Genomic DNA, 15,037 nt, shown 5'->3' with positions numbered 1-15,037 from the left:
TACCCGCGTGGCTGCATCCGTTATCTGAGCGACCGGCGCCGGGACGGCCGCACGCGCGCTAACAGGTGCTGGGGGAGCGGCGCCTCGACGAGCACCAGCGCAGTGCCGACACACAGCGAGAGGACGTGCATGCTGTGCCTGCCAGCGAAGAGGAGGAGGGGCGAGACATGCACGGCTCCGTCGCGCAATTCGCAGCGGAACACGCCGTTGGGCGTCCGCAACACCGCGAGCGGGGACCAATGCAGCGGCGTCTGCGGCACGGCGATGGCGAGCGTGAGCGGCAGCGGTGTCGGGGTCGGCGCGAACGGAAGCACTCTGACGCCGTCGTCGACCTCGGCGAACACGGGTGCGCCGGCGCATATGACCCCCACGTACCCGTGGCACGCTTCCGTCGCGTTCCACGACGCGCCGGTCCACCGGAGGCCGGCGACGAGGCTCGCCGGCTCGTTGTGCGGCGAGCTGAGGGGTGTGCGCGCCCACGCGTCGCGGTAGACCCATACATCGCCGGTCGCCGTGGTGGCGGCTACGAAGGTGGGCGTGCACGCCACGCATACCGCCGCCTCGGCGGGCTTGGGCAGGGGGAGGCGGAGGGGCGCGCCGAGGCGCGGCCAGAAGACGACGTTGCCGTCGACTATGGCGGCGGCGGCGTCCATCCCCGCCGCGAGGTGGGTTGCGCCGCGCGGGGAGAGCGCGCGCGGGCGGCAGCCCGGGGCGTCGACCCACACCCGCCCTTCCGCGAGGAAGAGGCGGGTGCGGTGCGCCGCCGCGATCTGGGATACGTCCCGCGCGATGGGTTTGGCGGACGCATCTGAGAGGTGGTATGCGCGCCCGTGGATGTCGAGTGCGAGCGTGCCGGCGCCGGCGAGGCGCGCGAGCGGCGGCGTGGGGGGGTTGTGCAGGCGTGGAGAGGGGATTTGGGGGCCAAACCACGGCGGCACGAAGGAGAGGATCGCGGGCGGCAGGCCGCGGTGTAGGGCGCCCCAGGAGGAGGGGGAGAGGTGTGCGTAAGCTTGGAAATCGGACGCGATCGCGTGGCGGAAGTGCTCTTCCTTGTGTTAGATACACGGGGGGGGGGCTTACTGTTTCGCGCAGGAGGGCGCGGGAGACCCAGGCGAGCGCGTGGATGTCGTCGGGGGGGAGGAAGAGGAGGATGTGTTGGAGCACGTCTGGTGGCAGGTCGAGGAGGGAGGTGGGGCGGCGTTTGCGGCGCAGGACGCGGAGCATGTCTTAGCAGTGGGGAACGGGTGGGTGGAGTACCGCCGAGTGCGATCGTTAGCAATGTGCGAGAGAACGTTGTCAGGGAGCATAGGTGGCTCGGACCGCCGGGTCCACGCTGGCCAGTGCTCTAGCTAAGTGTCTGGACCGCCCATGAAAGAACCGTTGGCCATGACCAACCTCCGCACGGTTGCAGCTGTGTTCTGCCGTCAGCCCGCCCACTTCTGAATGCGGACGCCCTCTCCATTGACATTGCTCCACAAACTTCCACTATCTGTGTACTGCGTATGCAAGATAGTTCTCTCTTTTTGCAAGCGAATAGATGCGCGGAGGTCGCAGAATGATGAAGCATTGGGATATCCGGAGTGCGAGCCGATGAGTATTTCAAACTTGCCACCATCCGCCAAGAGGTCAGCACCGTGGCCGCCCCGGCCTATCCGCTCTGTGCACTGCGTGCATCGGTCCAATACAGATACTTCTCAACTTTTTACAGAGTGACCAAACGTGCAGAGGTGGAATGATGGGGCGCGGAAAAATGCGAAAAACTGGCCAATAATTTTGTCAAACCAGCCACGAGCCGTCAAGACGACAGAGCGCGGGAGAGACGCGTAGATCGAGCCAGTAAATTGTCAAACAGGCCACCAGTCGCCTAGACGACAGCACGGCGACGCTGCTTGAACTCGATGTTGAGAGCAAGAGGCTTGCGGAGGAATCCCTCGCGCGTCTCCATCACGTCTTGGAGGAGCGTAGGATGATAGCGATTTCCCCAAGTAGCGGCGATCAACTTCATCTCCATCTCGGCGACGTTGCGGCCGACGCAGGAGCGCGGACCGTGCGAGAATGGGATGAAGGCCTCCTTCTGGCGAGCGGTGAGGTTGAACCAGCGCTCGGGATTAAATTCGTCGGCGTCGGGGCCCCAGATCTCCTTCGAGTGGTGAATTGTGTAGGTCGGGACGGAGAGGACTGTGCCGGCGGGGAAGTAGTGACCGCAGATGGTGACGCCAGGGGATCCCGGGGGGATCTCACGCGGGAGGCCGATGCCTGAGGTTGAGTGGTAGCGGAGAGTTTCGTTGAAGACAGCCTCGAGGTATGGGAGTGACTTGATCATGTCAAAGGTCGGGACGTCGGTGCCCTCGGGAATGGCCTCGTCGAGCTCGCGCTGGAGCTTGGCGAGGACGCCGGGCGTCTTGGTCGCGTAGTAGAGGAGAGCGCAGGACGAGTTCGAGGTGGTGTCCGAGCCGGCGATGAGCTGGGTCAGGGCCTCGGCAGTGAGCTCTTCGCGGTCGATAGGCTGGCCCTTGTGGTCGCGGCCCTCCTGGAGACGGGAGAGGAGGTCGTTACGGGCGTCGGCGGGCGGGTTGTCGAGGCGCTGCTTGACGCGGGCGATGGCGATCTTGGCGAGGTTCTGGACGGCTTCAATGCCCTTGGAGAAGAAGGGGTCGGGGAGGTACTTTGCGTAGGGGCGGATCTGGGGGAACACGCCGAGGGTAGCGGAAATCTCACCGCGGCGGTTGAGAATCTCGATGGCGGGCGCAAAGGTGGCGGGGGCGTCGGGGGTCGAGCGCAGCTCGGCGATGTCGGCGCCGGCCTCGAGCATGCCGAAGGGAGCACCGAAAGCGAGGTCACCGATCATGTCAAAGGCAAGGAAGTTGAACCAGTCGAGGCAGTCGACCTTGGGCTGGCCGTTCGACTTGGGGTTCATCTTCTCCTTGGCGATGAGGTTGTCCCACTGCTTGACGAAGAGGTGGAGGTTCTCCTGCATGTAGGGCTCGAACTCGCGGACCGACTTTGGCGAGAAGGTGTGCGACACGACCTTGCGCTTGCGCGTGTGCTCGGCGCGGTCACGGGTGTTGAAGAGGCCGCGGCGGATCGAAACGAAGGCGTCGTAGAAGTCGCTCTTGAGGAAACCGTTGCCGTGGCCGTAGATGGCCTTGATAGCCGAGTCGTCGGCGATGGAGACGTGGTTTGGGGCCAGGCGGATCATCTTGCCGAGACGCTTGTGCTCGCGGTCGGCGGTGGCATAGCGGTCGCCGCGGCGCACGACGAGGAACAGCCACCAGTTTGTGAACTGGGCTGGGAAGGGGGCGGGGATGTCGCGCAAGGCTCCGTAGGTGACAAAGTAGGGGTAGAGGTAGTACCAGAGGACACAGCCTGCGACGGCGGCGAACGGTGCCCAGGCCGGCAGGTCCTGGATGACGGCCGGGAGCTTGACGTTGACGTGCTTCGAGTCCATGCTGTCCAGTCGATGTCAGATGGAGAGAGTTGGAGGGGGCTGATGAGATCTGGCGTGTGAGCAGGTGCTTGTATATACGTCTTGGCCTGTGAGCGAGCGCGCGTTGCAGGATACGCCATTGCTGACTGTCATGTGAGAGAGCAGCAGCCACGGCAGCCACGGCAGGCCCCGCACCCGGACCGGCGGGAACTCTGAGAGACTTGCAAGAGATGGGCTTCCGGGATGGATACGGCCGTGCTCCGGTGCCCCTGTGCTAGATCCGGTTTGCGGAGGGTGGAGGACGCCCCGTGGGGAGTGGGGGGAGATGGGGGGTGGGGTGACGCACCGTTCTCGTCCCGGCCCTACAGCGTCCGCTCTGATACCTGGGAGACGCAGAGGAGAAGCGAGGACGGCGCGAGAGGCGGCGGCGAGGAGAGCAAAGAGGAATGAAAATGCCGTCGTCGCTATTCGATGCTGCCTCTGCCACTGCTGATCCGGAGACCCCGGCGCCGATGCCCTCTTTTGCTTCCGTGTCCGTCACTTCGTCCGTCGTCGCCCGCGCACCCAGTCCGCCTCAGGATATTTCTCTTACTTCATGCACGCAATCTCACCCACATCGCCATGCATGCCCCCCTCGCCATCGACCAATAAGCCCTCGCCGCCTATGGCAGGCGACTAACCGCTCTGACGCGGTCGCGGGCGTCCCAAAACTTAGCGACATACCCTTACTACGGCGCCGGCGTCGCCTCGGCCTTCGCCTCAAGTCTCCAGCATCCACCGCTATATCCGGCTTCTGAACATTTGCATTGATACTACTAATTTATGCTGAGACACGTTTTTATTCATTGTCCATTGTCCAAGGCTCACGGCACCTAGTGGTGCTTGTCCTTGCCCTTGTCCTTGCCCTTGCCGCCCTTGAGAAGGGCGCCGGGGAACCAGTCCTGGTTCGTGTTCCAGTCGGTGCACTTCCAGAGCTGCACGACGCTCCAGTTCTTGGTCACGCCGTCCGTCATGTCGAGGCAAAGGCCTGGTGTCAGCCTGCTCCGTTCCTGCGGGCGTGCGCCGCCGGCCCCGCTCCTCCGGCTCCAGGTGGTAGTCACCGACTCGGCGACTACTTGTTTGCCGATTGCCGAGCGCAAAAGACTCACCGAGGTCTTTGACGGCAATACGCCCGTCGTTCGTGTACCAGAACGTCTGCTGCGGGAGCTTGTCGTAGCACTTCCAGATCTTCATCTTGCGGCCGTTGTGCCACGGGCCTGGCGTCAGATACCACTGATAATACGACTCACCGAGACCAGCGTCAAGGCAGTAGTCGGTGCCGGAGACGCGCACCTGCGTCGTTTCGTGGTTGATGTCCCACTTCTGCGCCGGCGTGTCGTTGCAGTCATAGCTGACGTGAGTGGGTGAAGGTGGGAGGGTGGGAGAGGAGAGGATGGGGGTTCAACTTACATCTGAACAGGCGTGCCATTCGCGAAGATACGGCCACGGACGTCGAGACACTTCTTCTTGATAATGTTGCCGTGCTTGTCGTGCGGGTGCAGCGTAGTGCCCTTGAACTTGGCTGGGTACGTCGGCGCGGGGGGGCTGGGAGTTCCAGGCGGGCTGACGGGAGGGCTGGCGGGCGGGCTAGCGGGCGGGCTGGCGGGCGGGCTGGCAGGCGGACTCGCGGGCGGGCTAGCGGGAGGGCTGGCCGGAGGACTAGCAGGAGGGCTGGCCGGAGGACTAGCAGGAGGGCTGGCCGGAGGACTAGCAGGAGGGCTGGCCGGAGGACTAGCTGGAGGGCTCGCAGGCGGGCTCGCAGGAGGGCTTGCAGGAGGGCTCGCAGGAGGGCTTGCAGGAGGGCTCGCAGGCGGACTCTCAACCGGAGGACTAGCCGGCGGGCTCGCAGGCGGACTCTCGGCCGGAGGACTAGCCGGCGGGGAAGTCGCAGGAGGAGGGGGCATGGTTGCGTCCCCCGCGGGGGGGGCGACAGGCGTCGATGCAGGTGGGTCCGGGGCTGTGACGGCGGGCTGGTCCGTCGTCGCTGGGTTCGCCGCCGGGTCCTGCCTGGGATCGAGGGGCACGCCGACAACGAGCGGCAAGAGGAGGAGGATGTGGAAGAGCATCTTTTACGTGGGAACGAGCGCGAGCGGTGCGAGTGCGGTACAATGGAGTATGCGAGTACAAGGGCGAGTATGTGCAGAACCGGACAAGAACCGGCGCTTGAGAGGCGATGTCTTTTATCCCACTGTGCTCTCTGTACCACTGTACCACCACCACTGTACCGGTGTACCGGTGTGTCGATCAGCAGACTCCGATGCAGCCAACTCTCATAGCCATAGCCTCGGTCAGCTCAGCTGGCCGTGTATGGCTCTGTCGGTGATGTAATGTGTGATGCGGAATGCTGTGCGACAAGTCTGGACGCCGGCGGAAGTGGGGCGCCAATGGCCGTGCCGAGTAGCATGTCGGAGCTGGGCTGGCGGAGCCAGGCGGGGGCGGTGAGCGGAGATGGCGGATACGAGCCGAGGTTGGGGCGAGGAATTTTCCCGTCGACTGAACTGGCGGCCTGCGGCTTGTGGGGGGTGGGTCGGCGGCGGTGTGGAGCTGGAATGCGCGCAACTCTATCACCAAGTGGGGTGAGGTACGTGACGCACGATCGGTCCAGACATCGAGATGGGATGCCACCGCGGAATGCCGGCGGAGCTGGTGCATGCGCACTGGCTGACTGGTCCTGGCCTACAGGCGCTGGCTGACGATTTGTGGCGCTAAAGTTGAAGCCTCGTTCTGGATACGGAGGATATAGCTGGTTACGAGATCAGAATGAGAGCAGGATGCCGTATGCCATTCAGTTTCGTTGTCCGCTTCCGAAGATTGACGCCACTTGATCCGCAGTCGCCACATCAATGTCTGGGCCCGTCACGCTCCGGCTATCCATCGGCCTCTGGTTATCCGCATCAGCGACCATCGCTTGTCGTGAGGTGAAGTAATGTGAAGTGAATCTTGGTTCACCTTTTTGAGTACAATACAAACTTTCAGCTCCATCGTCCCTCACCGTCATCGTTGGCGTTGTCTTGGCAATCGAGTTCCGCCAATCTATGCACTGGTTCATGAGGACAAAGCGGCAGCTGCGGCAAAATTCCAGGAGTAGTCCTGAGATATCGGTGGAGAGCCGTGCTCGGCTGATCTGATCTGATCACAGTGTACCCCTGTCAGCTCGACAGCTGGAAGCTGCCGATATGCCGAGGGCTTCGTCGAGCGATCCTGTCCATGCCTCGGATGGGAGGCGTGGGAGGGGCATGGTCGTGTGCAGCTCCGTGGAGTGGGAGATGGGATAAGTAGGCTACCCTTGACACGCGGGCGCCTCCCCCTTGCATCTCATGAGCTCATGTGGTGTGGTGGCTCTGCACATGCCAGACGCTCCACTGCCTCCAAACGAATTCTCACGCATGAAAAGACTCACGAGTGACCTGGTGCAAAAACGAATGAAAGCTCTCTGTCGGAGAATTGAACTCCGGTCTCCCGCGGTCACTAAGAATGACAAGCGAGCATACTAGCCACTATACGAACAGAGATGCTATGCGTGTGTGCCTGCCATGTGTTTATCATGCCTGCCCTGCCACATCCCAACGGTAGCTAATTCCCATATGCGTACCGCAGGCCCTTCATAGAGACTCGCCGTGGCCATGTGCCTCCCGCACCCAGCTTGATTTCTTTTGGGGGCGTGTAAAGCCTAACTCTGTACATCCCTGTCAGACGCGACTTGGCGTCCCATCACTCGAGCGTCGAAAGTTAGACTCGCCGCGTCGTGATGGAGTGTGGGAAGTGGGTGAGATTATGCATCGCGTCGCACGTCCGGGCCACGTTTACGTTCAGAGGGTCTGTCGAGTAGTCCAGCCAGTCCCAATCAGGCCGAGCACGCCAGACAACTCACGCCCCCGCCTTTCCCAACACACCCACAGTATCCATATGAACGATAAGAGGAAGAAGGAGGAAGCATGGCATAAGGCATGATGATGAAGACTCGAACTCTCTATGGTATGGTCTAGAGGGTACCGGCCCTCGCCCTCCACAACGCCCTGGAGCGCCTGGCGGGGCATCCGAGCACGAGGCCAACTAGATACAACTGAATGGCTGCGACGCAGCGCGAGATGAGGCGCTTAGTCCTCGAGAGCCTTGCACGTGAGGCGGCCGTTCTTGTTCGAGATGCAGTCGCCTGCTGTCAGCTATGCATAATCGAGTGAATTGGATCGCCAATTCAGTCGACGCCACGCCGATCGGCGTAGACCCTTTGGCCATACTCACCAAGCGTGTATGAGGCGTCGATGCGGCCGCCGCGCTTGAGCGGGCACGAGCACTCGATCGTGTCGTCCGAGACGACGTCGCAGCGCGTGCACTTCTGCTTGGCGTAGTCGTTCCAGCCGCGGGCGTCGAGCATCTCGGACTCGAGGTCGCGGCGGCCCGAGCGGCCGACGAAGCCGCCCGGGCCACACTTGAGCTGGCCGTTGTTCTGGAGCTTGATGCACTGGTTGAGGTTGAGCTCAGAGTACTTCTTCTTGCCCTTGTTGTCCTTGCAGAGCGCGCGCAGCATGGGGCGGTTGCGCTTGAACTCGATGTCGTACCAGTCGCACGTGCTCGCAAAGTCAGGGGTGGGGCCGCTGCATGTCAGCAAGTACGTTCCGTTGGGTGGCTAGATCTAGCAGGCCGCTCGGGCCGCGGCAGGTCGCGTCGCACGGCGCAGGTCGCTGTCCTTCGCCCTTGCTACACGTCGTGTGTTGTGCAGGGGCCGGCGGCTGAGTGAAGCAAATGAAGGAGGAGAACTCACGCCTTGGTAGGAACGGGCTTGTTAGATGGGCGGTTCTTCTTCTTGTCCTCGCCGTGGTTGCGGTGGCGCGGGGAGAGAATGGGGAGGCCACGCGCCAGCGCCTCGGCGTTGGTGCGCGGCTGAGGGGGAGCGGCCTCGTGGGCGATGGCGCCGATGGCGAGGGCGAGGAAAGCAAAGGTCTTGAGGAGCATGGTGGTGCGCGTGTGGGGGTGTAAAGAGCGTGGGTGGTTTGGCGTACGCGGGTGAGTTAACCAGAACCAGTCGGGTGGGAGTAGGCTAGCGGTAGAGGTGGGACAGACATGGCGAGAGCGCGCACACGCCAGCTCTCTTATACTCTTGTGCTATCGCTGAACCGAGCGGCTGGAGGTGGCTCGGTGCACTGGCTCACTCTTGCCTGTCCCCCTTACCGTTTCCCAGGCGATGGACTGTGAGCCATGACCGACCCCTTTGCACGAGCGTCAGGAGAACGCAGTTACTCGCCTCGACGCCTCTGGAGACTGGAGAGTGGAGACTGGAGACTGGACTGACGCATGCATCAGGAGAAGAGATGCAGGGGCAGGGACTCGCACAAGGTTGTTCACGCTGGCACGCACGGGACAGGCACCAACACCTTTTCCATACTATTTGGCTTTTGCTTGTTGGGCGTGGGCGTGGGCGGCTGTGGCTCAGTGAGCGCGTCCAGTGTTCAGTGAGCCTGGGACGGGGCACGCGCCTCACCCACCAGCTGTCCAACAGGCCGGGCGTCCTGTGCGCGGGGTATGCTGAACGAGGGGGCTTCCTGTTCCGGCGGCGACGGCTCGCTCGACTGCGTCAGGACACGGCCAGCCGGATGGATGGGCTGGGCTGGCTGGGCTGGGCGAGGCAGCCTCCGAACACCTCGGACGCGATGAGGGCATCTCGGCAGAGATCTCGTCAGGGGGCGTGATAGTTGAAGAACTGGGGCACGCACCGAAGGGAATGGAGCCAGCGTCAGAGTCAGAGTCAGAATCTGGAAAGCGACGCGCCGTTCGTTGTGATAGGTTCGCAGGATGCAGGAGGGCAGGTTCGCAGCGCCTTGGCGTTGCTGCCTGGACACGCGAGCATCTGAGACAATTCAGTGCTGCTCGCCAGTCGGCGTCGTACGCCAGAGCATAATAAGCATGGCGCGTCCCTTATGCAGTGTTGCGTGTCCCGCCCAGCGGCCGGCGGCCCAGCCGGCGAGATGGACGTGAGTGTTGGCCAGCGCCAGGTGTTTGGGTTTGGGGTCCGTTACGGCAGTGCGGTGGCCAGACCTGGAGAGTGTTTTCGTCGTCTTCCATGCACATCAGATAGGACATGAGCTCCCCACGACCGAGCAAACGCGCGCAATCGCATAATCACAGCGAAGTATCTGTGCGGTGCGAAACAGGTGCCGAGCAACTTCAAACATGACGCAGGATATCGCCTGTCGTGCGCCCAACATCAGCAAGTCGTCGCACCTTTGACATGGCTCCATCGTCGGAAGCCTGGGAGCGTAGACTGTCGCGTCGCCGGCACCGTCGATGCATGCAACAATGGCCGCGCCGAAAGCACGGCGGCGCGAACCCACGCCACCGCACGGACCGGCGACGCGTCGGATGCACCGCACCGCTGCGCGCCAGCCTGGGCGCGCGCTCCGATGGATCTGGTGGGTGGCCGGCGGCGGTGGTGGCATGGCGGAGAAGGGTTGCGAGCGACGTGCGACGCGTCCCCTTCCATCCTTGCAGTGCACATGGCGGGTCCGATTCCGGGGGCGAGCTGTGAGGCGGACCTCACTCCCGCTCTGGCTCGGCACAGGTATGCTTGACGACGAGAGATGGGGAGCGGTGCACCGGACACAGAAGAAGAGAATTCCAGAATACATGTGGAACACAGGCCAGGAAGCGAGAGATCATATTGTTCAAGTTTGAGCGGGTGTCGACGCGCTTGAACATTGCTGCTCCGACTCGCTCTTAGTTTCATATATCTGAGGAGGGAGCTCTCCAATTTTTATGGCCACAGTCGACGGCAATGTCTCCAAGGTCCCGAGAACATGCGTGACCCCGTTGCATCTTTTCCAATGATCCAAGGCTGGTCCTGCGATCCTGCACTTACTCATCTACGTAGCTTGAGGGACGCGTGGTGATTGCCACAATGCAGCTTTTGTGGGGGGCTCAAGGGCGCGAAACAATTTTTAAAGTGCTTTTATAGATATTTATCCACTTCGTCGGTGTTTCTCCACCGCATCAAATATACATCTCGAGCTTCCACACTCACATTCCCTCCTTCATTGTCACATCCCAATCCTTTTGATCCAACTTTCCCCTTTCGCCCCCAGCACGTCACATGCGCATTCGACTGGCAACGAGATGCACTACACTTCTCACCTATACATGTCCCAACTCACCTCAGGCATCCGTGTTGGCTATGCTTTATTCGACGTGGTTCGTATCTGTCATGGCAATGTTGCGATTTACGATGCGCCCTCCCGAATGCGGAACGGCTCACCCAGAAGCCGTCTAGGCACGGAACGCCCCAGATCTGAACAATCAGCTCCGCTCCGCTCCACCTCTACCCGAACAATCATTGAACAAGCTGACCATGATTGATTGACTCGGGTGCATTCCATTGTCATCTCTCTCATCTCATAACATTGTTCACACGCTCATCGGCTTGACCTTATAACCACCCCAAGGTCAACCCTTCGTCTACCCACCTCCCCTACATCCATCCGCCCACTCATCATGGCCCCTCGCCGCCGCAAGCCCGTCGCTCCCAAGACCGCCAAGACCTCCAAGACAGCAGCAGCAAGTTCTGCCGCAACTGCCGCTCCAGCGGCAAGTACTAGCGCACCGACAGCACCGGCTCCAAGTCCTAGCCGGCCCAGGTTTCGCAAACCTTCCCATGCACCTTGGTCGCTCTCGCCATCGCCAGAGCCACAGGGGGGACAGAGGGACGACGACGTAGACGAGCTTGATTCTGACAAGCCCGGCTCTTCGCCTCCTGGCCAGCCCGCCGCCCCCACTTCTCCTGCCACCGGCAAATCGGGCACGGCAGGTGGTACGATTACCAAGGCCCCCAAGACCCCTAAGACCCCCAAGACCCCCAAGACGCCCAAGACGCCCAAGACTGCGGCGACGGGGGCCAACCCGATCCAGCCCGCATCCCCAGCTGCATCTCAACTTGCATCTCAGTCCGGCACCAATATTCCTGCCAAACCCCTCGACCCTGTCCTTCCTGTTTCTGTGGGTCAGCTACCTCCCTCCCAGAAGGGCTACTATGACTCCCTTTTCAAGTGCGGTCAAGAGTTCTTCGACAGCCACTGGGCGACTGACGATGTATGGCGATCCGAAGGTGCTCTGCGTGACTACCTGACGCGCTTGGGTCATGGCAACGATCCCCTCACCACCGTCCAGCCATGGTATCATAGCCATGACTGGCTTTATCCACAGGAAGCGCGGCAATACGGGCTTGAGCGCTACATCCCATCCAAGCCCATTGAGCTGCCGCTCCTGTCCGGCACTCGTATGATTCGCTGTCGCCCGAACAAGGTCGAGCACAGCCAGATGGCCGACATGACGGGAGAACCAGACCCCTCTCCACGTGCAACATGCCACTCTGGGTGCATTCCCGCATTCATTTACACGTAGGTTACTTCGAAGTTTTAAACGCTGAAGCATAGGTCTCCTAGCCTTGTTTGCCCCTTGGCGACAAAATTTAAGCAACCCACCATCGTTTACGCGTGGAAACCCATGGTGGCAGGCATTTTGCTCCAAGCTTGCTGGAGCTGCTACACCCGAGGTTCAACAGGGTGCGGCGTGACCAAGGTGAAAGTCGATAAGGTGGCCTCTCCCTCTGTCTCGGCCTCTCCGTCTGCAAGTCCCTCCCCGCTACCTGCTCGCCTGCCTCCCGCAGGCCCAGACATTGCAGAAGCGGCCGACTTTCTAGATCCTCAAGGCGAAGTCGACATGGCGATGGAGGACGTCGTAATGGAAGGTGCAACCAACCTTTCTTTCACGGAGATGTTCGAATCAGAACCCAACAAAGAGGCTCCCCTGGGCCATGTTACCGAACAGGACCCATTATCATTTGGCTCGCCGCCTCAAGCTCCGACTCATGCCCTCTTTCCTTCCGAACGTCCCACTGCTCCACTTGCCCCACCGCCTCTTCCAGCTGCTTCCCCAACTCCTACCGGCCCTACTTCTCCCACTCGTCGTCATCCTCCTCCACCGCCTCCGCCGCCTGCGCCCCCTATGCCGCCTTCAGATCCTGCACGTCCTGCTGCTCGCTTGGCTCCTCCGGCTGCTCTTCCGACTGAAACATCGGCATCTGCTGCTCCTGCCCATCTTGACCCCCCTGCCTCGCCTGAACGTAGCGATCTCTATCTGCCTGAGGACCTTCGCGTGCTCCCCCCTCCACCTCCAGCGCCATCGTTCATCAGGGAGCGGATCGCTCTCCCCATCGTCCAGGGGGTGCAGTCAATGACCATCACACCGATAATGGAGGAGTCCGGGAAGGATCTCCTTGTGCCTGTTCAACCAGAGCATTCGAAGGAGCTCGTTCAGGAATCGGATGTACCCATGGGAGAATCCCATACCCTGTTGGATGCCTCGAAACGTCCTCAGGAGGTTGCTGCAGCGCCGCCCGAACGTTCGGATCTCGTGGCGGAAGATTCGCACCCCACCAAGGACGCTGCAGCCAAGTATACGGCAGGCCAGGACGCTCCCAGGGAGGCATCGGTTGCACCCCAGGACGATTCGGACGTGTCTATGGGTGGCCCAGACCCATTCAAGAAGGTTTCGAGCGCTCCCTTCTTTGTTTCGGATGACAGCATGCTGTATTCGGACGTGCCAAAACCCGTGGACGACTCTTCGAATGCACCAGTCGACACTGCAAAAGGTCCTGAGGGTATCACCGGCGCTCCGTCGCCCAAGTCGAAGGCCCTGGTGGAGGCACCCTCATCATTCCTGAAGCCGAAAGACCTCTCAGCACACTCTGCACCGATGGCTTCGGTGGTGGCACCATCTTCGATCCAGGGAATTGAAGGCCGCGCAGAAGTGGGGTCAACACACATGAAGAAGTTCGGCAACATCGGACTAGGCACCTCATCACTCCGTCCGAAGCGGCCTCATTCGCCTGAGGGTCAAAGGGAAGCTAGTTCAAAGTTCCCGCGAAAGGGTTCTCGCCTTCCAAGCACCCAATTCCTGCGAAGGCTTGAAGAAAGCGGTGTTAAGCTTCCACCCAGATCCTTGACAGCCGAAGGCGTGGGGGGGGCAAGTGTCCTTTATCGAAAGCCCTACCTGCAACAAGCTGCTCCCCCGCATCTTGAAACTCACTCGCGCAAGGGCTCGACTTCCGCGACCGAACCCCTCTCCAAGCCGCTCCTGCACCCCGAATACCACTCATCCAAGGAGCCGACCTTGGTAGTTCCACCCGTCAAGCCACCGATGCACCCCGAATCTTCCTCGCGCAAAGGCTCAGCATCGGTGGCCGCGCCGCTCAATAAGCCGACCTGGCCATCGACTTGGGCATCTAAGGATGATGCGGATTCAGAGGACATATACATTCGGGGCCTTTCAGTCCTGAAGGAGCATCAGTCGAACAACAGTGCCCACGAGTCCAAAATGGGGTCCCTCCTCAACGAAGCTGCTGTCGAATTGGCAGAGAGGCGCCACGAACGCGACGAAGCCGTGGCTTGGGCGACCCAGGTCCAAGAATACAGTTCCCAACTAGCTGGTCAGAATCAATCTTTGCGCTCCAGCCTTGGCACGTACCACGAAAGTATGAAGCGGCTTCGACAAGAGCGCGATGCCGCCGTTTCGAAGGCCGCAGAGCACGAGAAGCAGCTCACGAATCTGGCTGCCGAACACGATAACTGCCTCCACAATTTGGCAGCGGAGTCGGCTTCTCACAACGAAACCCGTGCCAAACTTCAAGCCCTTCAGACCAAGTTCGCGGCCGTGACCGAAGAGTTCGACGGCAACACCTTCTTCATGGTGGACCTGCTGCATCAAATGCAGAATCAACCTGAGTCTGCAGGTGCCACTTCAGGTCCGCAGATCGAAGCTGCTGCGTTGCACGGCAATCAAGTCGCTACTCTCCAGACGCAATTGAACGAACTGCAAAGCACTTTGCAACAACGGGAGTCGCATCATAGCCGTCACTTAACTGCATTGACAAATTGCCTCCTCGAGTACCGACACGCCGTATGCGCGCGATTTCCCGAAGCACAACGTACGTGACCTACATATTAGCACTGACCGCAGATATTCCAGTGCCTCAGTTGACTATGGAGGAGGATGTCGAGCCCCCTCCACCCGAGGTCTTCATAGACTCGGAAGACGAAGAAGGAGCGGAACTACATCCTGAGATGGAGTTGGCCACGGCACCGCCTGAGGGCAAGATGGACTTGGACTGAGTGTATTTGTACTGTGATGACAACCCTTCTACATCGTATCAATCGAGGCCACTCTCTTACACGGGCGTGGAACACCTACGACAATCGAGGCCACTCTCTTACACGGACGTGAAACACCTACGATAATGACATGTTATGCTACATACCGAACATCTGAGGAATCATTTCTAAGTACCGTTCAATCACCTCCAGGTCCTCAGGATGGATGTTCATCGTCTCGGCCAGCTGCTTCCAGTGGGAGACACCCCGAATCAGGACTTCGGAGGCCAGCAACAAGGCAGCAATGCTGTGACGGATTCCACGACATTCGTCCATCGAAGCCGTTCCGGATTTGACGTTCATGGTCGTCCCCTCAGGCTTCACTCCTTGAAACATCATTATGGCTCCGGCCGTGGAAAGTGGACCACAGCTACTG

At 60.8% G+C, this 15,037-nt stretch overlaps 6 protein-coding genes across 6 annotated transcripts; 2 read left to right on the top strand and 4 right to left on the bottom strand.

The window, feature by feature from the left end:
- Positions 1-20: 20 nt before the first annotated feature.
- COLE_01812 (uncharacterized protein) lies at positions 21-1,224 on the bottom strand (the record flags this gene model as incomplete). The annotated part of the gene is made up of 2 exons (XM_018425383.1): positions 21-1,049; positions 1,081-1,224. 2 exons carry the CDS (start codon positions 1,222-1,224, stop codon positions 21-23), a joined length of 1,173 nt encoding a protein of 390 aa, XP_018278719.1.
- Positions 1,225-1,864: 640 nt separating this feature from the next.
- On the bottom strand, positions 1,865-3,448 carry COLE_01811 (uncharacterized protein; the record flags this gene model as incomplete). The annotated part of the gene is made up of 1 exon (XM_018423191.2): positions 1,865-3,448. One exon carries the CDS (start codon positions 3,446-3,448, stop codon positions 1,865-1,867), a length of 1,584 nt encoding a protein of 527 aa, XP_018278718.1.
- Positions 3,449-4,299: 851 nt separating this feature from the next.
- Positions 4,300-5,532, bottom strand: COLE_01810 (uncharacterized protein; the record flags this gene model as incomplete). Its single annotated transcript, XM_018423190.2, has 4 exons — positions 4,300-4,454; positions 4,576-4,683; positions 4,717-4,817; positions 4,877-5,532. 4 exons carry the CDS (start codon positions 5,530-5,532, stop codon positions 4,300-4,302), a joined length of 1,020 nt encoding a protein of 339 aa, XP_018278717.1.
- Positions 5,533-7,563: 2,031 nt separating this feature from the next.
- On the bottom strand, positions 7,564-8,419 carry COLE_01809 (uncharacterized protein; the record flags this gene model as incomplete). Its single annotated transcript, XM_018426175.2, has 3 exons — positions 7,564-7,619; positions 7,709-8,061; positions 8,229-8,419. The coding sequence occupies 3 exons, from the start codon at positions 8,417-8,419 to the stop codon at positions 7,564-7,566; spliced, it is 600 nt and encodes a 199-aa protein (XP_018278716.1).
- Positions 8,420-10,948: 2,529 nt separating this feature from the next.
- On the top strand, positions 10,949-11,854 carry COLE_01808 (uncharacterized protein; the record flags this gene model as incomplete). Its single annotated transcript, XM_018425382.1, has 1 exon — positions 10,949-11,854. One exon carries the CDS (start codon positions 10,949-10,951, stop codon positions 11,852-11,854), a length of 906 nt encoding a protein of 301 aa, XP_018278715.1.
- Positions 11,855-12,973: 1,119 nt separating this feature from the next.
- COLE_01807 (uncharacterized protein) lies at positions 12,974-14,622 on the top strand (the record flags this gene model as incomplete). The annotated part of the gene is made up of 2 exons (XM_065626172.1): positions 12,974-14,438; positions 14,471-14,622. 2 exons carry the CDS (start codon positions 12,974-12,976, stop codon positions 14,620-14,622), a joined length of 1,617 nt encoding a protein of 538 aa, XP_065482441.1.
- Positions 14,623-15,037: the final 415 nt, after the last annotated feature.

Source organism: Cutaneotrichosporon oleaginosum, assembly GCF_008065305.1.
Source record: "Cutaneotrichosporon oleaginosum strain ATCC 20508 chromosome Unknown ATCC20508_contig02, whole genome shotgun sequence".
Lineage (NCBI taxonomy): Eukaryota > Fungi > Basidiomycota > Tremellomycetes > Trichosporonales > Trichosporonaceae > Cutaneotrichosporon > Cutaneotrichosporon oleaginosum.
The sequence above is the reverse complement of the archived record's forward strand: the minus strand, read 5'-3'. Positions and strand labels throughout refer to the sequence as shown.